Source organism: Cherax quadricarinatus, chromosome 75 (assembly GCF_038502225.1).
Source record: "Cherax quadricarinatus isolate ZL_2023a chromosome 75, ASM3850222v1, whole genome shotgun sequence".
Lineage (NCBI taxonomy): Eukaryota > Metazoa > Arthropoda > Malacostraca > Decapoda > Parastacidae > Cherax > Cherax quadricarinatus.
This window is the reverse complement of record NC_091366.1, coordinates 8,421,870-8,438,429: the sequence shown is the minus strand read 5'-3', so window position 1 is coordinate 8,438,429 and position 16,560 is coordinate 8,421,870. Positions and strand designations below refer to the sequence as shown.

The 16,560-nt window shown below is 38.4% G+C and overlaps 1 protein-coding gene across 1 annotated transcript; it reads right to left on the bottom strand.

Moving 5' to 3' along the window:
• Window positions 1-3,768: 3,768 nt before the first annotated feature.
• Mfap1 (Microfibril-associated protein 1) lies at window positions 3,769-15,998 on the bottom strand. Its single transcript, XM_053780757.2, has 8 exons — window positions 15,810-15,998; window positions 14,266-14,618; window positions 12,546-12,773; window positions 12,199-12,372; window positions 8,985-9,191; window positions 6,717-6,815; window positions 5,599-5,754; window positions 3,769-4,519 (listed from the first exon to the last, which is right to left on the bottom strand). The coding sequence occupies exons 1-8, from the start codon at window positions 15,901-15,903 to the stop codon at window positions 4,295-4,297; spliced, it is 1,536 nt and encodes a 511-aa protein (XP_053636732.2). The 5' UTR covers window positions 15,904-15,998; the 3' UTR covers window positions 3,769-4,294.
• Window positions 15,999-16,560: the final 562 nt, after the last annotated feature.

The following is a 16,560-nucleotide window of genomic DNA, read 5'->3' as shown; positions in this document are numbered from 1 at the left end:
GACTGCCAGTGTGTTAAAAAATATATATACTGTATTTAGGGGAAAGCGTTAAACCCACAGAGTATTGCAGCGAGTGGGGAATGGGAGTTAATTGGGTTTAATCCAAAGAGAAGGTTAAGTTCATCTCCTCGGATCAAGAGCCCCTCACCAGCATCAAGAAGCCTTCCTTAAGGGGTTCTAATCTTCTATGCACTTAACTTGAGAATGCAACTGCTGAGATATTTCAAGACTAAAGGGTGCTTATGTATTCTGGGATATTGGTCTTTCTGTGATAATTAAATACATGTAATGCTTTTCCTAACCAACATTATTATTATTATAATCAAAGGGGAAGTGCTAAACCCGTAGGATTATACAGCACCTGGGGAGGATGTGGAAGGCATTCAGGCTTAATTCGGGGAACTGGAGCACAGATCCAATTCCCTAAATCAAGAGCCCCTCACCAACATCAAGGAACCTTCCATGAGGGGTTCCTAAGCTACAGCTCTTGGGTCTCCTGAGATTATCGAGCTGAGGTTCCTGGGCCTCCTAAGGGTGTTGAACTACAGCTCCTGGGCCTTCTGAAGGGGTTCAGCAATAGCCTGACTGGCCAAAGACTGAGCAACCACTGGTGGACTGAGAATCAAGCCTCCATCAATCCTTCAGCTGAGTGTCAGCTATCTTGGATACTATATATCTCACAGTCATAAGGAGCATCCCCCAGGCCAGAGTCCTGTGATTTCAAAGTTTGCCCACACTGATGTGAAGACTCATTACCCAATAACCCAAAATATAGCACCCAACCATCTAAGACCTGATGACCCCTATGAAAATCCTACGTTGGTGGTAGCAGTTAGCCTGACTCTCAAGTATTCTGAGCTGTCAATGCCCCATCCACTATTCCTACTGAAAAATATTATTATTATAACCAGAACTAAGCACTAAACCCACAAGGGTTATACAGCTCTCCTACTGAAAAGTACCTGTTGAAACTACTTGGTGGGTTATAGGTGACAAGCTCTCTCCTCACCCTCTGAGACAGTGTTAATAGGAGTAGGGAAGGTGTTGGGAAAAAGAAGGATAAGTGGCTGGATTATGTATTGGTAGATAAAAGACTGTTGAGTAGACTTCAGGATGTACATGTTTATAGAGGGGCCACAGATATATCAGATCACTTTTTAGTTGTAGCTACACTGAGAGTAAAAGGTAGATGGGATACAAGGAGAATAGAAGCATCAGGGAAGAGAGAGGTGAAGGTTTATAAACTAAAAGAGGAGGCAGTTAGGGTAAGATATAAACAACTATTGGAGGATAGATGGGCTAATGAGAGCATAGGCAATGGGGTCGAAGAGGTATGGGGTAGGTTTAAAAATGTAGTGTTGAGTGTTCAGCAGAAGTTTGTGGTTACAGGAAAGTGGGTGCGGGAGGGAAGAGGAGCGATTGGTGGAATGATGATGTAAAGAGAGTAGCAAGGGAGAAAAAGTTAGTTTTTACAAAGTAGAAGTGATGCAAGGAGGGAAGAGTATATGGAGAAAAAGAGAGAGGTTAAGAGAGTGGTGAAGCAATGTAAAAAGAGAGCAAATGAGAGAGTGGGTGAGATGTTATCAACAAATTTTGTTGAAAATAAGAAAAAGTTTTGGAGTCAGATTAACAAGTTAAGGAAGCCTTGAGAACAAATGGATTTGTCAGTTAAAAATAGGAGAGGAGAGTTAGAGGTATTGGGAAGATGGAAGGAATATTTTGAGGAATTGTTAAATGTTGATGAAGATAGGGAAGCTGTGATTTCGTGTATAGGGCAAGGAGGAATAACATCTTGTAGGAGTGAGGAAGAGCCAGTTGTGAGTGTGGGGGAAGTTCGTGAGGCAGTAGGTAAAATGAAAGGGGGTAAGGCAGCCGGGATTGATGGGATAAAGATAGAAATGTTAAAAGCAGGTGGGGATATAGTTTTGGAGTGGTTGGTGCAATTATTCAATAAATGTATGGAAGAGGGTAAGGTACCTAGGGATTGGCAGAGAGCATGCACAGTTCCTTTGTATAAAGGCAAAGGGGACAAAAGAGAGTGCAAAAATTATATGGGGATAAGTCTGTTGAGTATACCTGGTAAAGTGTATGGTAGAGTTATTATTGAAAGAATTAAGAGTAAGACGGAGAACAGGATAGCAGATGAACAAGGAGGCTTTAGGAAAGGTAGGGGGTGTGTGGACCAGGTGTTTACAGTGAAACATATAAGTGAACAGTATTTAGATAAGGCTAAAGAGGTTTTTGTGGCATTTATGGATTTGGAAAAGGCGTATGACAGGGTGGATGGGGGCAATGTGGCAGATGTTGCAGATGTATGGTCTAGGAGGTAGGTTACTGAAAGCAGTGAAGTGTTTTTACGAGGATAGTGAGGCTCAAGTTAGAGTATGTAGGAAAGAGGGAGATTATTTCCCAGTAAAAGTAGGCCTTAGACAAGGATGTGTGATGTCACCATGGTTGTTTAATATATTTATAGATGGGGTTGTAAGAGAAGCAAATGCGAGGGTCTTGGCAAGAGGCGTGGAGTTAAAAGATAAAGAATCACACAAAGTGGGAGTTGTCACAGTTGCTCTTTCCTGATGACACTGTGCTCTTGGGAGATTCTAAAGAGAAGCTGCAGAGGTTGGTGGATGAATTTGGTAGGGGATGCAAAAGAAGAAAACTAAAAGTGAATACAGGAAAGAGTAAGGTTATGAGGATAACAAAAAGATTAGGTGATGAAAGATTGGATATCAGATTGGAGGGAGAGAATATGGAGGAGGTGAATGTATTCAGATATTTGGGAGTGGACATGTCAGCAGATGGGTCTATGAAAGATGAGGTGAATCATAGAATTGATGAGGGGAAAAGGATGAGCAATGCACTTAGGAATCTGTGGAGACAAAGAACTTTGTCCTTGGAGGCAGAGGGGAATGCATGGGAGTATAGTTTAACCAACGCTTTTATATGGGTGTGAAGCATGGGTGATGAATGTTGCAGCGAGGAGAAGGCTGGAGGCAGTGGAGATGTCATGTCTGAGGGCAATGTGTGGTGTGAATATAATGCAGAGAATTCGTAGTTTGGAAGTTAGGAGGAGGTGCGGGATTACCAAAACTGTTGTCCAGAGGGCTGAGGAAGGGTTGTTGAGGTGGTTCGGACATGTAGAGAGAATGGAGCGAAACAGAATGGCTTCAAGAGTGTATCAGTCTGTAGTGGAAGGAAGGCGGGGTAGGGGTCAGCCTAGGAAAGGTTGGAGGGAGGGGGTAAAGGAGGTTTTGTGTGCAAGGGGCTTGGACTTCCAGCAGGCATGCTTGAGCGTTTTGATAGGAGGGAATGGAGACAAATGGTTTTTAATACTTGACGTGCTGTTGGAGTGTGAGCAAAGTAACATTTATGAAGGGGTTCAGGGAAACCGGCAGACCGGACTTGAGTCCTGGAGATGGGAAGTACAGTGCCTGCACTCTGAAGGAGGGGTGTTAATGTTCCAGTTTAAACTGTAGTGCAAAGCACCCTTCTGGCAAGACAGTGATGGAGTGAACGATGGTGAAAGTTTTTCTTTTTCGGGCCACCCTGCCTTGGTGGGAATCGGCCAGTGTGATAATAAAAAAAAAAGTGGCTGTAGAGTAGGAGAAGAGGAGTGAGGAAAGAAAAGAGTGGACAAAGTAAGGAATTGTGGGAGGTTGAGAGTGGAAAATAAGAGGAGAGCGAGTCATTATCACAAGCTTTGTAATTTTCATATTCTGTAGGATCCCATACATAATAAAAGGTAATATAAACTCTCAAGTCATAAAAAGTACATTTACTCAAATATCTTTCATGATCATGTATTCATATTTTTATAGTACTCTGTACACAGTGAATAAAATGTCCTTAACAAAACACATTGTTTCTACCATTTAAAAACCACAATATAGAACAAAACTTTTTAAATAAATTACAGTTAACAAACAAAATTCTAAAGATGAAGACAAATTTTTTCTTATAATAACTGAATTTTTGTCTCAATTTTTGTATTTATATAATTCCCTACCCAAAAAATTTTGGTTGCAATATAATATTTACAATTTATTTTCCTTTCAAGGAAGGGGGTGCCATGATGTCAATGAAGGGCTCTTGATCAAAGGAATTGGAACTACCCTCCTTTTCCTTTTATCAAACCTGGTTACATCACATCATCTTCTCCAAGTGCTGTACTGCACCCATGGATATAGCACTTTCCCATTTAAGAAATAATAATAATAATAATAATAATAATAATAATAATAATAATAATAATAATAATAATAATACATTTTATTTCAGTCATGCTAAAACGCATCTACTTTCGGGGATTTGCATTGTTTGTTGCTGGAGTGGCAGCCATTCTCTTCTTCAGTGACGGTCGATCATATACCTGCTTCATGCCGCCAGCGTTGGCATTGAAGAACTTATGGTTCATCTGAGAATCTGAAGCCCATGGGGAGTCAAAGGAGGTTGTATCTTGGTCCACCAGGTGAGTGTACTTAGTGCGTCCTGAGCGTCCAAAGTTCTTCACTTGCATCACCTGTGTGAGAGTAAATAAATATCTGTAGAGATGAATAAGATACATGTGTAATGCTTGTGTATCTTTGTTGCTGAAATTTTCTGCATGCACAGCAGGCTTCTGCAGTCAAATACAGGAAGAAACAGAAAAAGTATTTTTGAGGTAATCAGTCCCTCAGCCTTAATAGGGGGTGGTCAGTCCTTCAAGCTTGGCACTGTATGACCCCTATTAGTTTAGTGCTTCCCCATGAATGTAAGAATATACTTCTTATGCCCTGGACTGTCACTAATATCAAAGATATAAGAGAAAATGTAGCATAAACTCAATGAAAGGCAGGGGTGCATGCACAGTGATGAACACTGTCAACATCACTGGTCAAGGCTGTTAAACTTTCTGTCAGAACAAAGTAAGTTTTCAAGAGGAAACTGAACCACTATTTGCAAACAACTGTGATAATTATATAATCCTGTGGGGCACTGGAAGCAAGTCAAGTTGATTAGGTAATCAAGGAAATCTGATTTCAGACTGGGTTGTAAGGATAAAAATTATTTTTTTTTAACAATGACAGGCACTAAACCCGTGTGGGTCACGAAGCACAAGATGTGGTGGAGGGTTGATCCTCCATTTCAGTGTGAGACAGACACACTTCCTATTTGTACTTGCCTAGTTCTGTGAGGATAGAAGAATCCTCAAAACCAGTTACAAGCACCCATCTCCCTATTATAAATAAGCATATTTCTGTATAGTTAATGCAAATGATTTGTTGAGATTGCAGATTAAGTGACTAATCAATGGATTCAACACATCCCACATTGTATACTAGAATGTAGCCTGCACAACATTTTCACAAATCAGTCTCTTTCTGTATTTCGCTTTCTGCAAATTACTCTCCCAAAAACCAGGACTAGTTTGATACCTTATCAGTGCATACAATCATTCATACTGTAATGCTATGTCTTTCATATGAGTAGAACCATTTTATGTGAACGTAACTCCCTATAAACTTAAGGAAGATAGTCAAAGTAAAATAGAGAATACAGTACAAAAGACACAAGTAGTTACTAAAAATAAGAAAATATGTGAGAAAGTAATTTGCTTACCTTGGGCAAAATAGTCTTGTCAAAGTGATCTTCCAGCGTTGCACCGGAGAAATCCCTCTTGAACACTTCCTCTTCTTGATCCAAGAAGAAAGCACCTCTGTGGTAGTACTTCTGCAAGAATTTATACTTGCCTTTCTGGGCCTTATTGGTGATGACCTAGGGAAAAATTAAGACATTAAATTACGAATGAAGAAATATTAAGGTTAAATGAAGCAAACAAAATGAATGGCCCATCATATAAGGATCAAAGTGCTTTTTGTTGTTATAAATTCTGATGACTCAGTACTGATGGCAGACTGTAATAAAGAAATAAAAAAAAATAGCAAATGACTTATACACAATATGTAATCAAAGAAAGTTATATGTGTAATATACCCTGGTAAGAATAAGTCATCTGTTTATGAAATTGCTCAAATGAAATGGTGGGTTTTGCTTTCCTTTAAGGAGCAGACAAAATGTGATGTTACCTAATATGAAATGGGTAGGCAAAATTAAAAGTAGTTAAGTAATGCAAATGTTAGGCATCAGTACTACAAACAGAAAAAAGGAGCAAGACATAAGGATAGTGCAAGAAGAAGAATGAGTGGGTCCCTAAAAAGAATAAAAATATAATTTGGGATTTTATTATTCTTGAGCATCTGTTTTTCCTGGAAATTCACAAGCTCACACATCAAGCCATGAATGCTATAACAAAAACAATGAAGAAATACTAAAGTTTATGTGGGAAACGACACTTACGTACAGTTCAGGACATTTATTAGAGGCAATCTTTCACCACAAGTGGCTTCTTAGGACTGAAGAAGCCACTCCTGGAAAAACATTTCTTCGAATAAATGTCCTGGATGTACATAAAGTGTCTTTTTCCACATCTTGTAGGTACTGCAATACCATTTTTTTTTACTAAAGTTTATACTCAAGAGTGACTGTATGATGATGATCATCATAAGTTCTAGAAACAAGATGTGTTTTCAACCGAGACTTAAAAGAATGAACAAATTCCTGACTCTTAACAGACACTGGCAATCCGTTGAACAAGCTAGGCGCTACATACAAAAAAGATAATTCTATAAATAATTTCTCTAACAGCACAAGCCTCAATAAGATCTTCGTTTACAAACCTTTGGATTATTTCGAAGCTCAATTCTTCTTTCTTCTTCTCCCATAGTTCTCAATTTTTCAACTTCTTCGTGCTCCTTCTCAGCTGCATCACGTTCCTCCTAAATATTTAAAGATGTATCAAGTGAGAGTTTCAAATTTTGTAAAATACAATATATGTTACAGGTTTGTGTAAGCATGATATATAAGAGTGAGTAGACACAAGTGGCATTTACGATTTGATGTGGTATTAGAGTGTGAGCAAGATAATATTTATGAAGGGATTCAGGAAAACCTGAATACAGTCCTGGAAGTGAGAAGTATAGTGCCTGCATTCTGAAGGAGGGGTGGGGATGTTATAGTCCTGGAGGTGGGAAGTACAGTACCTGCACTCTGAAGGAGGGGTAGGGATGTGACAGTCCTGGAGGTGAGAAGTACAGTGCCTGCACTCTGAAGGAGGGGTGGGGATGTTACAGTCCTGGAGGTGGGAAAGTACAGTACCTGCACTCTGAAGGATGGGTGAGGATGTTACAGTCCTGGAGGTGGGAAAGTACAGTACCTGCACTCTGAAGGATGGGTGAGGATGTTACAGTCCTAGAGGTGGGAAAGTACAGTATCTGCACTCTGAAGGATGGGTGAGGATGTTACAGTCCTAGAGGTGGGAAAGTACAGTATCTGCACTCTGAAGGGTGGGTGAGGATGTTACAGTCCTGGAGGTAGGAAAGTACAGTACCTACACTCTGAAGGATGGGTGAGGATGTTACAGTCCTGGAGGTGGGAAAGTACAGTACCTGCACTCTGAAGGAGGGGTGGGGATGTTACAGTCCTGGAGGTGGGAAGTACAGTACCTGCACTCTGAAGGAGGGGTGGGGATGTTACAGTCCTGGAGGTGGGAAGTACAGTACCTGCACTCTGAAGGAGGGGTGGGGATGTTACAGTCCTGGAGGTGGGAAGTACAGTACCTGCACTCTGAAGGAGGGGTGGGAATGTTACAGTCCTGGAGGTGGGAAGTATAGTACCTGTACTCTGAAGGAGGGGTGAGGATGTTACAGTCCTGGAGGTGGGAAGTACAGTACCTGCACTCTGAAGGATGGGTGAGGATGTTACAGTCCTGGAGGTGGGAAGTACAGTACCTGCACTCTGAAGGATGGGTGAGGATGTTACAGTCCTGGAGGTGAGAAGTACAGTACCTGCACTCTGAAGGATGGGTGAGGATGTTACAGTCCTGGAGGTGAGAAGTACAGTACCTGTACTCTGAAGGATGGGTGAGGATGTTACAGTCCTGGAGGTGAGAAGTACAGTACCTGCACTCTGAAGGATGGGTGAGGATGTTACAGTCCTGGAGGTGAGAAGTACAGTACCTGCACTCTGAAGGAGGGGTGAGGATGTTACAGTCCTGGAGGTGAGAAGTACAGTACCTGTACTCTGAAGGATGGGTGAGGATGTTACAGTCCTGGAGGTGAGAAGTACAGTACCTGTACTCTGAAGGAGGGGTGAGGATGTTAGCAGTTTGGAGAGTTATTTGAACCATGTTAGCACTCTTCTGGTAAGACAATGATTGAAAGAATGACAGTGAAAGTGTTTTCTTCTTTGTCAGATCACCCTACCTCAGTAGGAGAACCCCGGTGTTAAAAAAAAAAATCAATAAAATAATACAGTAATGTAGGGTCTCTGCCATATTTCAAAATGCAGAAAAAGCTTGATTTAATAGACTTTGATTTAACAGATTACAGAAATAATGGACAAAATCTACCAGATACATTGATTGTGGACACAGTCCAGTACTTTGGTTACAGAACTGACTGTCAGTGTTACAATCCATTATCTATTATTATTATGACCATGGCAATACAAATATTATTATTATGACCATGGCAATACAAATATTATTATTATGAAAATGGGAATACAAATATTATTATTATTATGACCATGACAATACAAATATTATTCAGATTTATCATATAATTAATGAGTCATTCAATAATTTTTCAAAGCAATTCATGAAAAAGCTGAAAAAATATTCTAAACTGGAAAAATCGGGGAACAAGACATTGAGCAACAACATAGACTGAATATTTTTTTTTAACACTGGCTGTTTCCCACCAAGGTAGGATGACCTGAAAAAAGAAGAAACACTTTCATCATCACTCACTTCATCACTGCCTTGCCAGTGACATGCCAATACTACAGTAGAGGCACTGTACTTCCCACCTTCAGGACTCAAGTCCAGCTGACCATTTTCCCTGAATCCCTACATAAATGCTGATCAAAACAGTTTCAAAACATACCTTGTCTCGCTTTAGTCTTCGTAATTCTCTTACTTTCCAGGCTTCATATTCCGCATCATCTGCTTCATCATCTGTATTGATGGCATTCATGGGATCATTGCTGTCTACAGCATTACGCAGGTTAGCTGCCTGCCGATGTTCCTGTTCTATCATACGAAGGGTCTCACGGCGACGTTCTTCTATCCGTTTTCTATTTTCTACTTCTTGCTGAAATGTTTTAAAAAATTCATATAATTACCTGAGAATCAAACAAGCTAGAATATAACATACTAAATTAAGGAGAGAAGATGAAAAAACATTTAAAAAAGGGATACATTACTGCATTAAAATATTAGCAAATCAGAAACAAGCCTATTTACAGTATTTAAAATTAATAAAAAACATTATCATATCATATAAAAGAAAAATTGATAAGTCAAAGAATGGAATGTTTTGATTTTTCAACATACCAAGGCAGGGTGACCCAAAAAAAGAAAACTATAAAGTTATTTTCTTTTTACATTTAGTAATTTATACAGAAGAAGCAGTTACTAGCCTCTTGCTCCTGGCATTTTAGTCCCCTCAGAATGGCATGTATAATATATATATATATTGGCAGTTTGGAGGGATATGTTGTGTATCTTTATATGTGTATGCTTCTAGACTGTTGTATTCTGAGCACCTCTGCAAAAACAGTGATAATGTGCGAGTGTGCTGAAAGTGTTGAATGATGATGAAAGTATTTTCTTTTTGGGGATTTTCTTTCTTTTTTGGGTCACCCTGCCTCGGTGGGAGACGGCCGACTTGTTTTTTAACAAGTCGGCCATCTCCCACTAAGGCAGGGTAACCCAAAAAGAAAATACACCTACCATCCGACTTACGACCGAGTTCGGTTCCGAGAAACCGGTCGTAAGTCGAAATGGTCATAAGTCGAACTTTACTACTGAATATCAACAAAAAATTTTTGTAATGACTTTATTTATTGTTTTATTTTGGTATTCCAAGTTTTACTTTACTTTTTATGTTGTTAGTACTGTATTTTATACTGTAAGGTTTAGGATAAACACTGTGTACAACACAAATAGTTGTTTATTTCCCAGAAATTTGGCATAAAAAAACACGGTCGTAAGTCGAGTGGTCCTAAGTCGAGCAGGTTGTAAGTCGGATGGTAGGTGTACTTTCATCATCATTCAACACTTTCACCTCACTCACACATAATCACTGTTTTTGCAGAGGTGCTCAGAATACAACAGTTTAGAAACGTATACATATAAAGATACACAACATATCCCTCCAAAATGCCAATATCCCAAACCCCTCCTTTAAAGTGCAGGCATTGTACTTCCCATTTCCAGAACTCAAGTCCAGCTATATAAAAACAACTGGTTTCCCTGAATCCCTTCACTAAATGTTACCCTGCTCACACTCCAACAGCTCATCAGGTCCCAAATACCATTCGTCTCCATTCACTCCTATCTATCAATATGAAATTCTCGAGTCTATTTACTAAATAAATCTTCTATAATGATGAATTAAGACTCTCAACAATCCTGAGATGAAGCCCATTAAAAAAGCTAGAATGAAAGTAAAGAGAATAATATTTTTCAACAAACCGGCTGTATCCCACTAAGGCAGGGTGACCTAAAAAGAAAAATGAAAGCTTCTCTTTTTAAATTTAGTAATTTATACAGAAGAAGGGGTTACTAGCACTATACTCCTGGTAAGAATAATATTGGGCATTGCTAAAAACAGAGAAAATGACCAAATGAGATATCACTCTGGGCTTTTTAGGACCGTGTAGAACTTAGCTTTCCACTATGAATAATTTTCATTACTCCATTAATAGACGGTAAATTGGCAGACAAATAAATTGTGGTAATAGGAAAGATCCTTTCAATTACAGACCTATCTCACTAATGAGTAATACTGTCAAAACACTGAAACAGTTACAGAAATGTAGATTAAACATTCAGAGAGCAATACAGTGGACCCCCGGTTAACAAACTTTTTTCGTTGCAGTAGTATGTTCAGGTGCCAGTACTGACCGAATTTTTTCCCATAAGGAATATTGTGAAGTAGATTAGTCCATTTCAGACCCCCAAACATACACGTACAAACGCACTTACATAAATACACTTACATAATTGGTCGCATTTGGAGGTGATCATTATGCGGGGGTCCACTGTACCTTGCTAAGTAGAGGCAGGTCTCACTTTACAGAACTTCACTTTACAGCATTTCGCTAATACAGCGGCTTTCAATTATACCTATTCTTCATTTATTCAGACTTCGTACAATAAATATATTCACCACTCACTATCAGCTAAGATTTAAAATATTTTAAGGTAAGTAATGTATGTATTGTATATGCACCCCCTTGTTTACTGTATATGTATTTTTCAGGCCTAGCTATATTGCTCATGTTATCAGGCTTTTATATGTACACTTACCATCCGACATACGACCGAGTTCGGTTCCGAGAAACCGGTCGTAAGTCAAAATGGACGTAAGCCGAACTTTACTGCTGAATATCATCATCATATTTTTGTAATGACTATTTTATTGTTTTATTTTGGTATTTCATGTTTTACTTTACTTTTTATGTTGTTAGTACTTATTTTATACTGTAAGGTTTAGGATAAACACTGTGTACAACACAAATAGTTGTTTATTTCCCAGAAATTTGGCATAAAAAAACACAATCGTAAGTCGAGTGGTCATAAGTCGAGCAGGTCGTAAGTCGGATGGTAGGTGTATTTGAAAATAAAAAAAAAAAGGCTATGATTCCCTTTAAAGTAGTAGCCCAGAACCTAACCTGCTGTATAAACGGGGCCCGCCCTCCTGTACTGTATAATACAATTCGGTATGGTACTTGCACTTAAAAGAAACACATACAGCATAATGAACTTTGTTCTTATAGAAACATTTACTAGTACTTTTTTTTTACCACATTTACCATCTCCCTTCAATGTAGAGGAACAACAACAACAAAAAGCTTACCATTATTCATTAAATAAGCATTTTGCCAGAAGTGTGCAGACATCACAATTCATAAACCATGGTACACATGGGGTTAGAACTCATGGCAAGTGAGTCGTAAAACTCCAGGTTAGTGCATAAGCCTCACTTCCCATGAGTTCTAACCCCACCCATATGTGGTTAGTTTGCAATCATGTTATTATGGTTTCGTGGGTCATCACAATTTGTGTGACTTTTCAAGACAATTCTCACTTACCTGCTTTAACTTTACTTGCTGTTGCTCTTTCTGGTGTATTGTGACTCGTTCTTTTTTTCGTACAAATACGGGTTTTAATCTTGGCCCCTCTTCTTCGGAGTCAGTCTCCTCGGAATATTCTGAACTCTCTTCCTCGGATGATTCTTCACTTCCTTCATCTTCTTTACCTAGTAACTGAAAGCCATTTTTATTTCATTAATTAATACCAAAATATTAAATTCTTACATGTGTTCCAGCTTTTAACTATGACCTGAATTACAAATAAACAGTGTAAACAAAACATGTACATCCATAATTTTCCAATACTGCAACGTTGTATTTCAGTATTTTTAAATAGCAGAACTCACCTCTTCCTCTTGCTGAATCTTTTGCAGTGCTAGTTGACGGAGATTGAGACGTCGCAGAGCCAGTTCTTCTTCATCCACCTCACCTTCTGACTCACTGTCAGACTCTGCCAAACGATGGCTTGTTCTCATTTCTGGTCTCATTGTAGGCTCTTTCTGTTCATCCTCTTCTTCCTCCTCTTCCTCTTCTTTTTCTTCCTTTTCTTCCTCACTTACTTCTACAACTTCTGCCTGTTGACATGGACAATAGAATGTAATTATCTGAATATTAATGTATTGATATGTATAAGCATTTATAGGATTTATATGAATTCTCATTTAAAAGGGCTCTGAAGAACTGTCAGCATCACGACTTTTCTGCTTTGAGGTCATTATTGAGCAAAATTAAGGGTTATTTTTGGGCCACAGTAAACTGGATAACTGAAACCACAGATACAGACTCCCTGGTTACAGGGATTCTACTGTACTTGGTAATGGTGTTTTTCAAGAATCAAGACAACTGCCTACTGATATGGGTCTTTGTCAAATGATGACCCACTAGCCTACCTAGTGTTGGTGTTTTGTCTGGAAACAAGACAAGTGTCTTCTGGCTCAAGTCTTTGTCAGATGATAATCATTAAGCGGTTAAGCATCTATTGGCCTACTGGAGATAGGTTTCTGCACCACATTTAAAAAACAGATGATTGCTATCTAGTAGTTTCCCAAGATATACTGGTGTGTTACAGTGATGAGTCCTCCTCAGACTTATAGCTATGTAAAGGATATTTTTTTTTACCAAGTAAGCAAATGTAAACTAAAATACCTTTAAGACTAGAGATTCAAATAATAAAATATTACAATAAAGATACAAAAAAAATAAAACTTCTGCAATTGGCTTTAATATGCCATTTTCATTTTCTCTTAAGCAAACTCTTGATGTAAAGCTCTAATTGGGAGGAAAGCAAGTAGCCTGTAATGGCAAGTGTGGTGGATAGTGATGAGATAGTTATGGCATGACAGTAACAATAATGGACAATTCTGTAACCAATGAACTTTACTGATCGTTTCTGAATCAACTGACACAGCAGATTTTGTTCCGTATTTCCAAAATCAGTTATGCAGAGGCCCCATATCTCAAAGATTTACTGTACCGAGAGATGAAACAAATACCAATATAAATGGTAGTATGAAACAAAGAATGACTGTCTATAACTAACCCACAATTTGAAGAGAAAACTTTAGATATAATGGTAGAATTACCGACAAAATGTTAGGTAAGAGGAGACATGCAACTATGCGACATTTTATTGTGGCAACATTTCACTCTTCAGGAGCTTTGTTAAGGGAGCAAAACATTGCCACAATAAAATGTCCCATTAGTTGCATCTGTATCCTTTTATCTAACAAAACTTTAGATGACATTTCAGTCTATCCTGTATCATTATTAAGTCACTATTAACAATTGATATCAGTTTTCATTTGATAATGGTCCAGAATGGTCTGAAATGTCATCAGAACTTTTCTCTCCTGATATTAATATCAACAAAAGGGTTGATTATTATATTCATACTGAAGGGCTGAACTCATAGGGGTCACACACAACCTGGGGAAGAGAAGAATAAACAGGTTTGATCCAATGATTTAGGAAGATAGATCCAATTCACTGGATCAAAAACTCTTCACCAGCATCACTGGACCCTCCCTGAAAGGTGCTAAAGGTATGAAAAATGAAAATAATATTCACCTGATGTATAACTCTATCATGAGGTGCATCTGTTTCCATTTCTTCATCACTCTCTTCTTGTAGCTGTTGTTGTTGTTGTTGTTGTTGTTGTTGTTGTTGCTGTTGTTGTTGTTGTAGTTGTTGTTGTTGTTGTTCATGCTGCTGCTGGTTTGCCAAAAGCCGCCGCAACCTGGGGTCTGCCATCTCTGCCTCAGTAAGAGACTTGTGTTGGGGTGGAGATGGAGGAGCAGCTCCTCGTGGTCTGGTGAAATCTTCATCTTCTTCCTCTTCTTCATCTGATGAAGCCGGAGCGTAGTCTGGTCTCTTGCCACTCACATAGCGTTGTACTTTGACTTTCTTCATAGACACTTCACCTGTGCACAACTAAATATGAGTATGCTATGCACTGAATTATAAAAAATACAAAATTACTTGAAATTTCTTATGATCATATAGAGGAAAATAAGAGGAAAGAACTCACATGATAAATTACACACACTCACATGCTTTAATTGAATCATCACTGAAAATAAGGATGAACCCAACATCTGAACTACTGGCAAACTACCATGTCCTAAAACACAATGGTAATAACATGAATATTTGTATTTCATAATATTTCATTTTCTTCCAATTTCAGTTTTTAATTTTTAATATGTAAACAATATGTGATACAGTATTGCTTTAAGGCATTCTTTAAACATTGAAAATGTTGGTCATCCATGCTATTTGTATAAATCCCACTGTATTAACAGTAACTTCTAGATCCTTTTTTAGCAGGAAACTCACAAAATTTTGTCATAAAATACATATATGGTCTGATTTTTCTTTTTCCCATTAAATCCCATCATCCATTTGTTACTCATTTTCTTGAGGTATAATTATCTATTTCATAAACAAGAGCAGCTGCCTCCATGTGGCGAGTTATGGGTATTTTGGTTGACTGGGTAATCAATCATTCAAAATAGCTAAGAGCTGCTCACAGTGTCTATATTTGAACAAAATACACTATATGGGATCAAATCTCATTCCATAGGTACTGTATAATCCATTAGGGTTTTGTGCTTACCAGAAAAAATAATGTCATGGGAATGATGCATTGATGCATTGTAAAAACAGATGACCCACCCTTCCAGAAGGCAGATACAGAAAAACAAGGACAAGGACCCCAAGGGAAATAGGTCACTTGGAATTTTTTAGGTTATCCTAAGTAATTTATGTTATGTATGATAAATGTACTTGTGTGTACTTGTACGTAGATAAATTTACTTAAAGGTAAGTAGGTAAGTTTATTCAGGTACAAGTACATATAAATACAGCTACATAACTTATCATACATAGCAGCATATGTGTAGAGAACCTAGGATAACCTTAAAAAAAAAGTCAAAGTGACTTATTTGCACTGGGGTCCTTGACACCAGAGTAAGTTAGTTTATTCAGGTATACACAAATACAGTTACATACATTATCATACATAGCAGCATATGTGTAGAGAAAATAGGATAACCCCCAATGAAAGTCAATGTGACTTATTTCCATTGGGAGTCCCCTGCCCCATGACTAACCTTTATCATTCATAATGGGGACGGCTCCTGCTGTAGACTGGATCCCCATCGGCTGAGCCGCCCCTGGGGGAGCTGTCCACGAGGAGTTGTCCATAATGAGGTGAAATATAGTGAAGGAGAGAGAGACACACGACGCCTCAGTCTTGACAATGTTTACCTTCTGGGAGCATGGGCATCACATCTTTCCAAACTTTATTAAATATTTGGCAGTATATGAACGTTACTATTATTTATAAATAAGAATTATATATCTGCATTATGAATAAGTGTTTATTTAATACCATGAAAAGCCTATAAATGAGGAGGTAATGATAATAATGATTTATAAAATGTTACGCCGATGTCGTTCAACAACAAAAACATCAACAACAGTAGAGGAAGTTTTTACCTCAAGTAAACTTAAGTATAATTTACATATCTAGTTACTACACATTATAACTCGTGCACTCGTGCAGTCCTCGGGAAGAGAAGAACCCTCTAAACAAACTGCATGTAACCTCAAGAAGGAGAGGAACTTTACGGAACCTGAAGAAGAGGAAGCAACTTCTAAGCAAACTTTACGTATCCTGAAGAAGGAGAAATTTCAAAGTAATTAAGGTATCCTGAAGGAGGAGGAGGAGGAGGAGGAGGAGGAGGAGGAGGTCCAACACAAGTGACATCACACCATCACTCGTTAAGTCATCCGGATGGTTTAATACTCAGGTATTACAAGAAGCTTAATAGAAATGTCACTGATTTTTTTTTTTGGGGG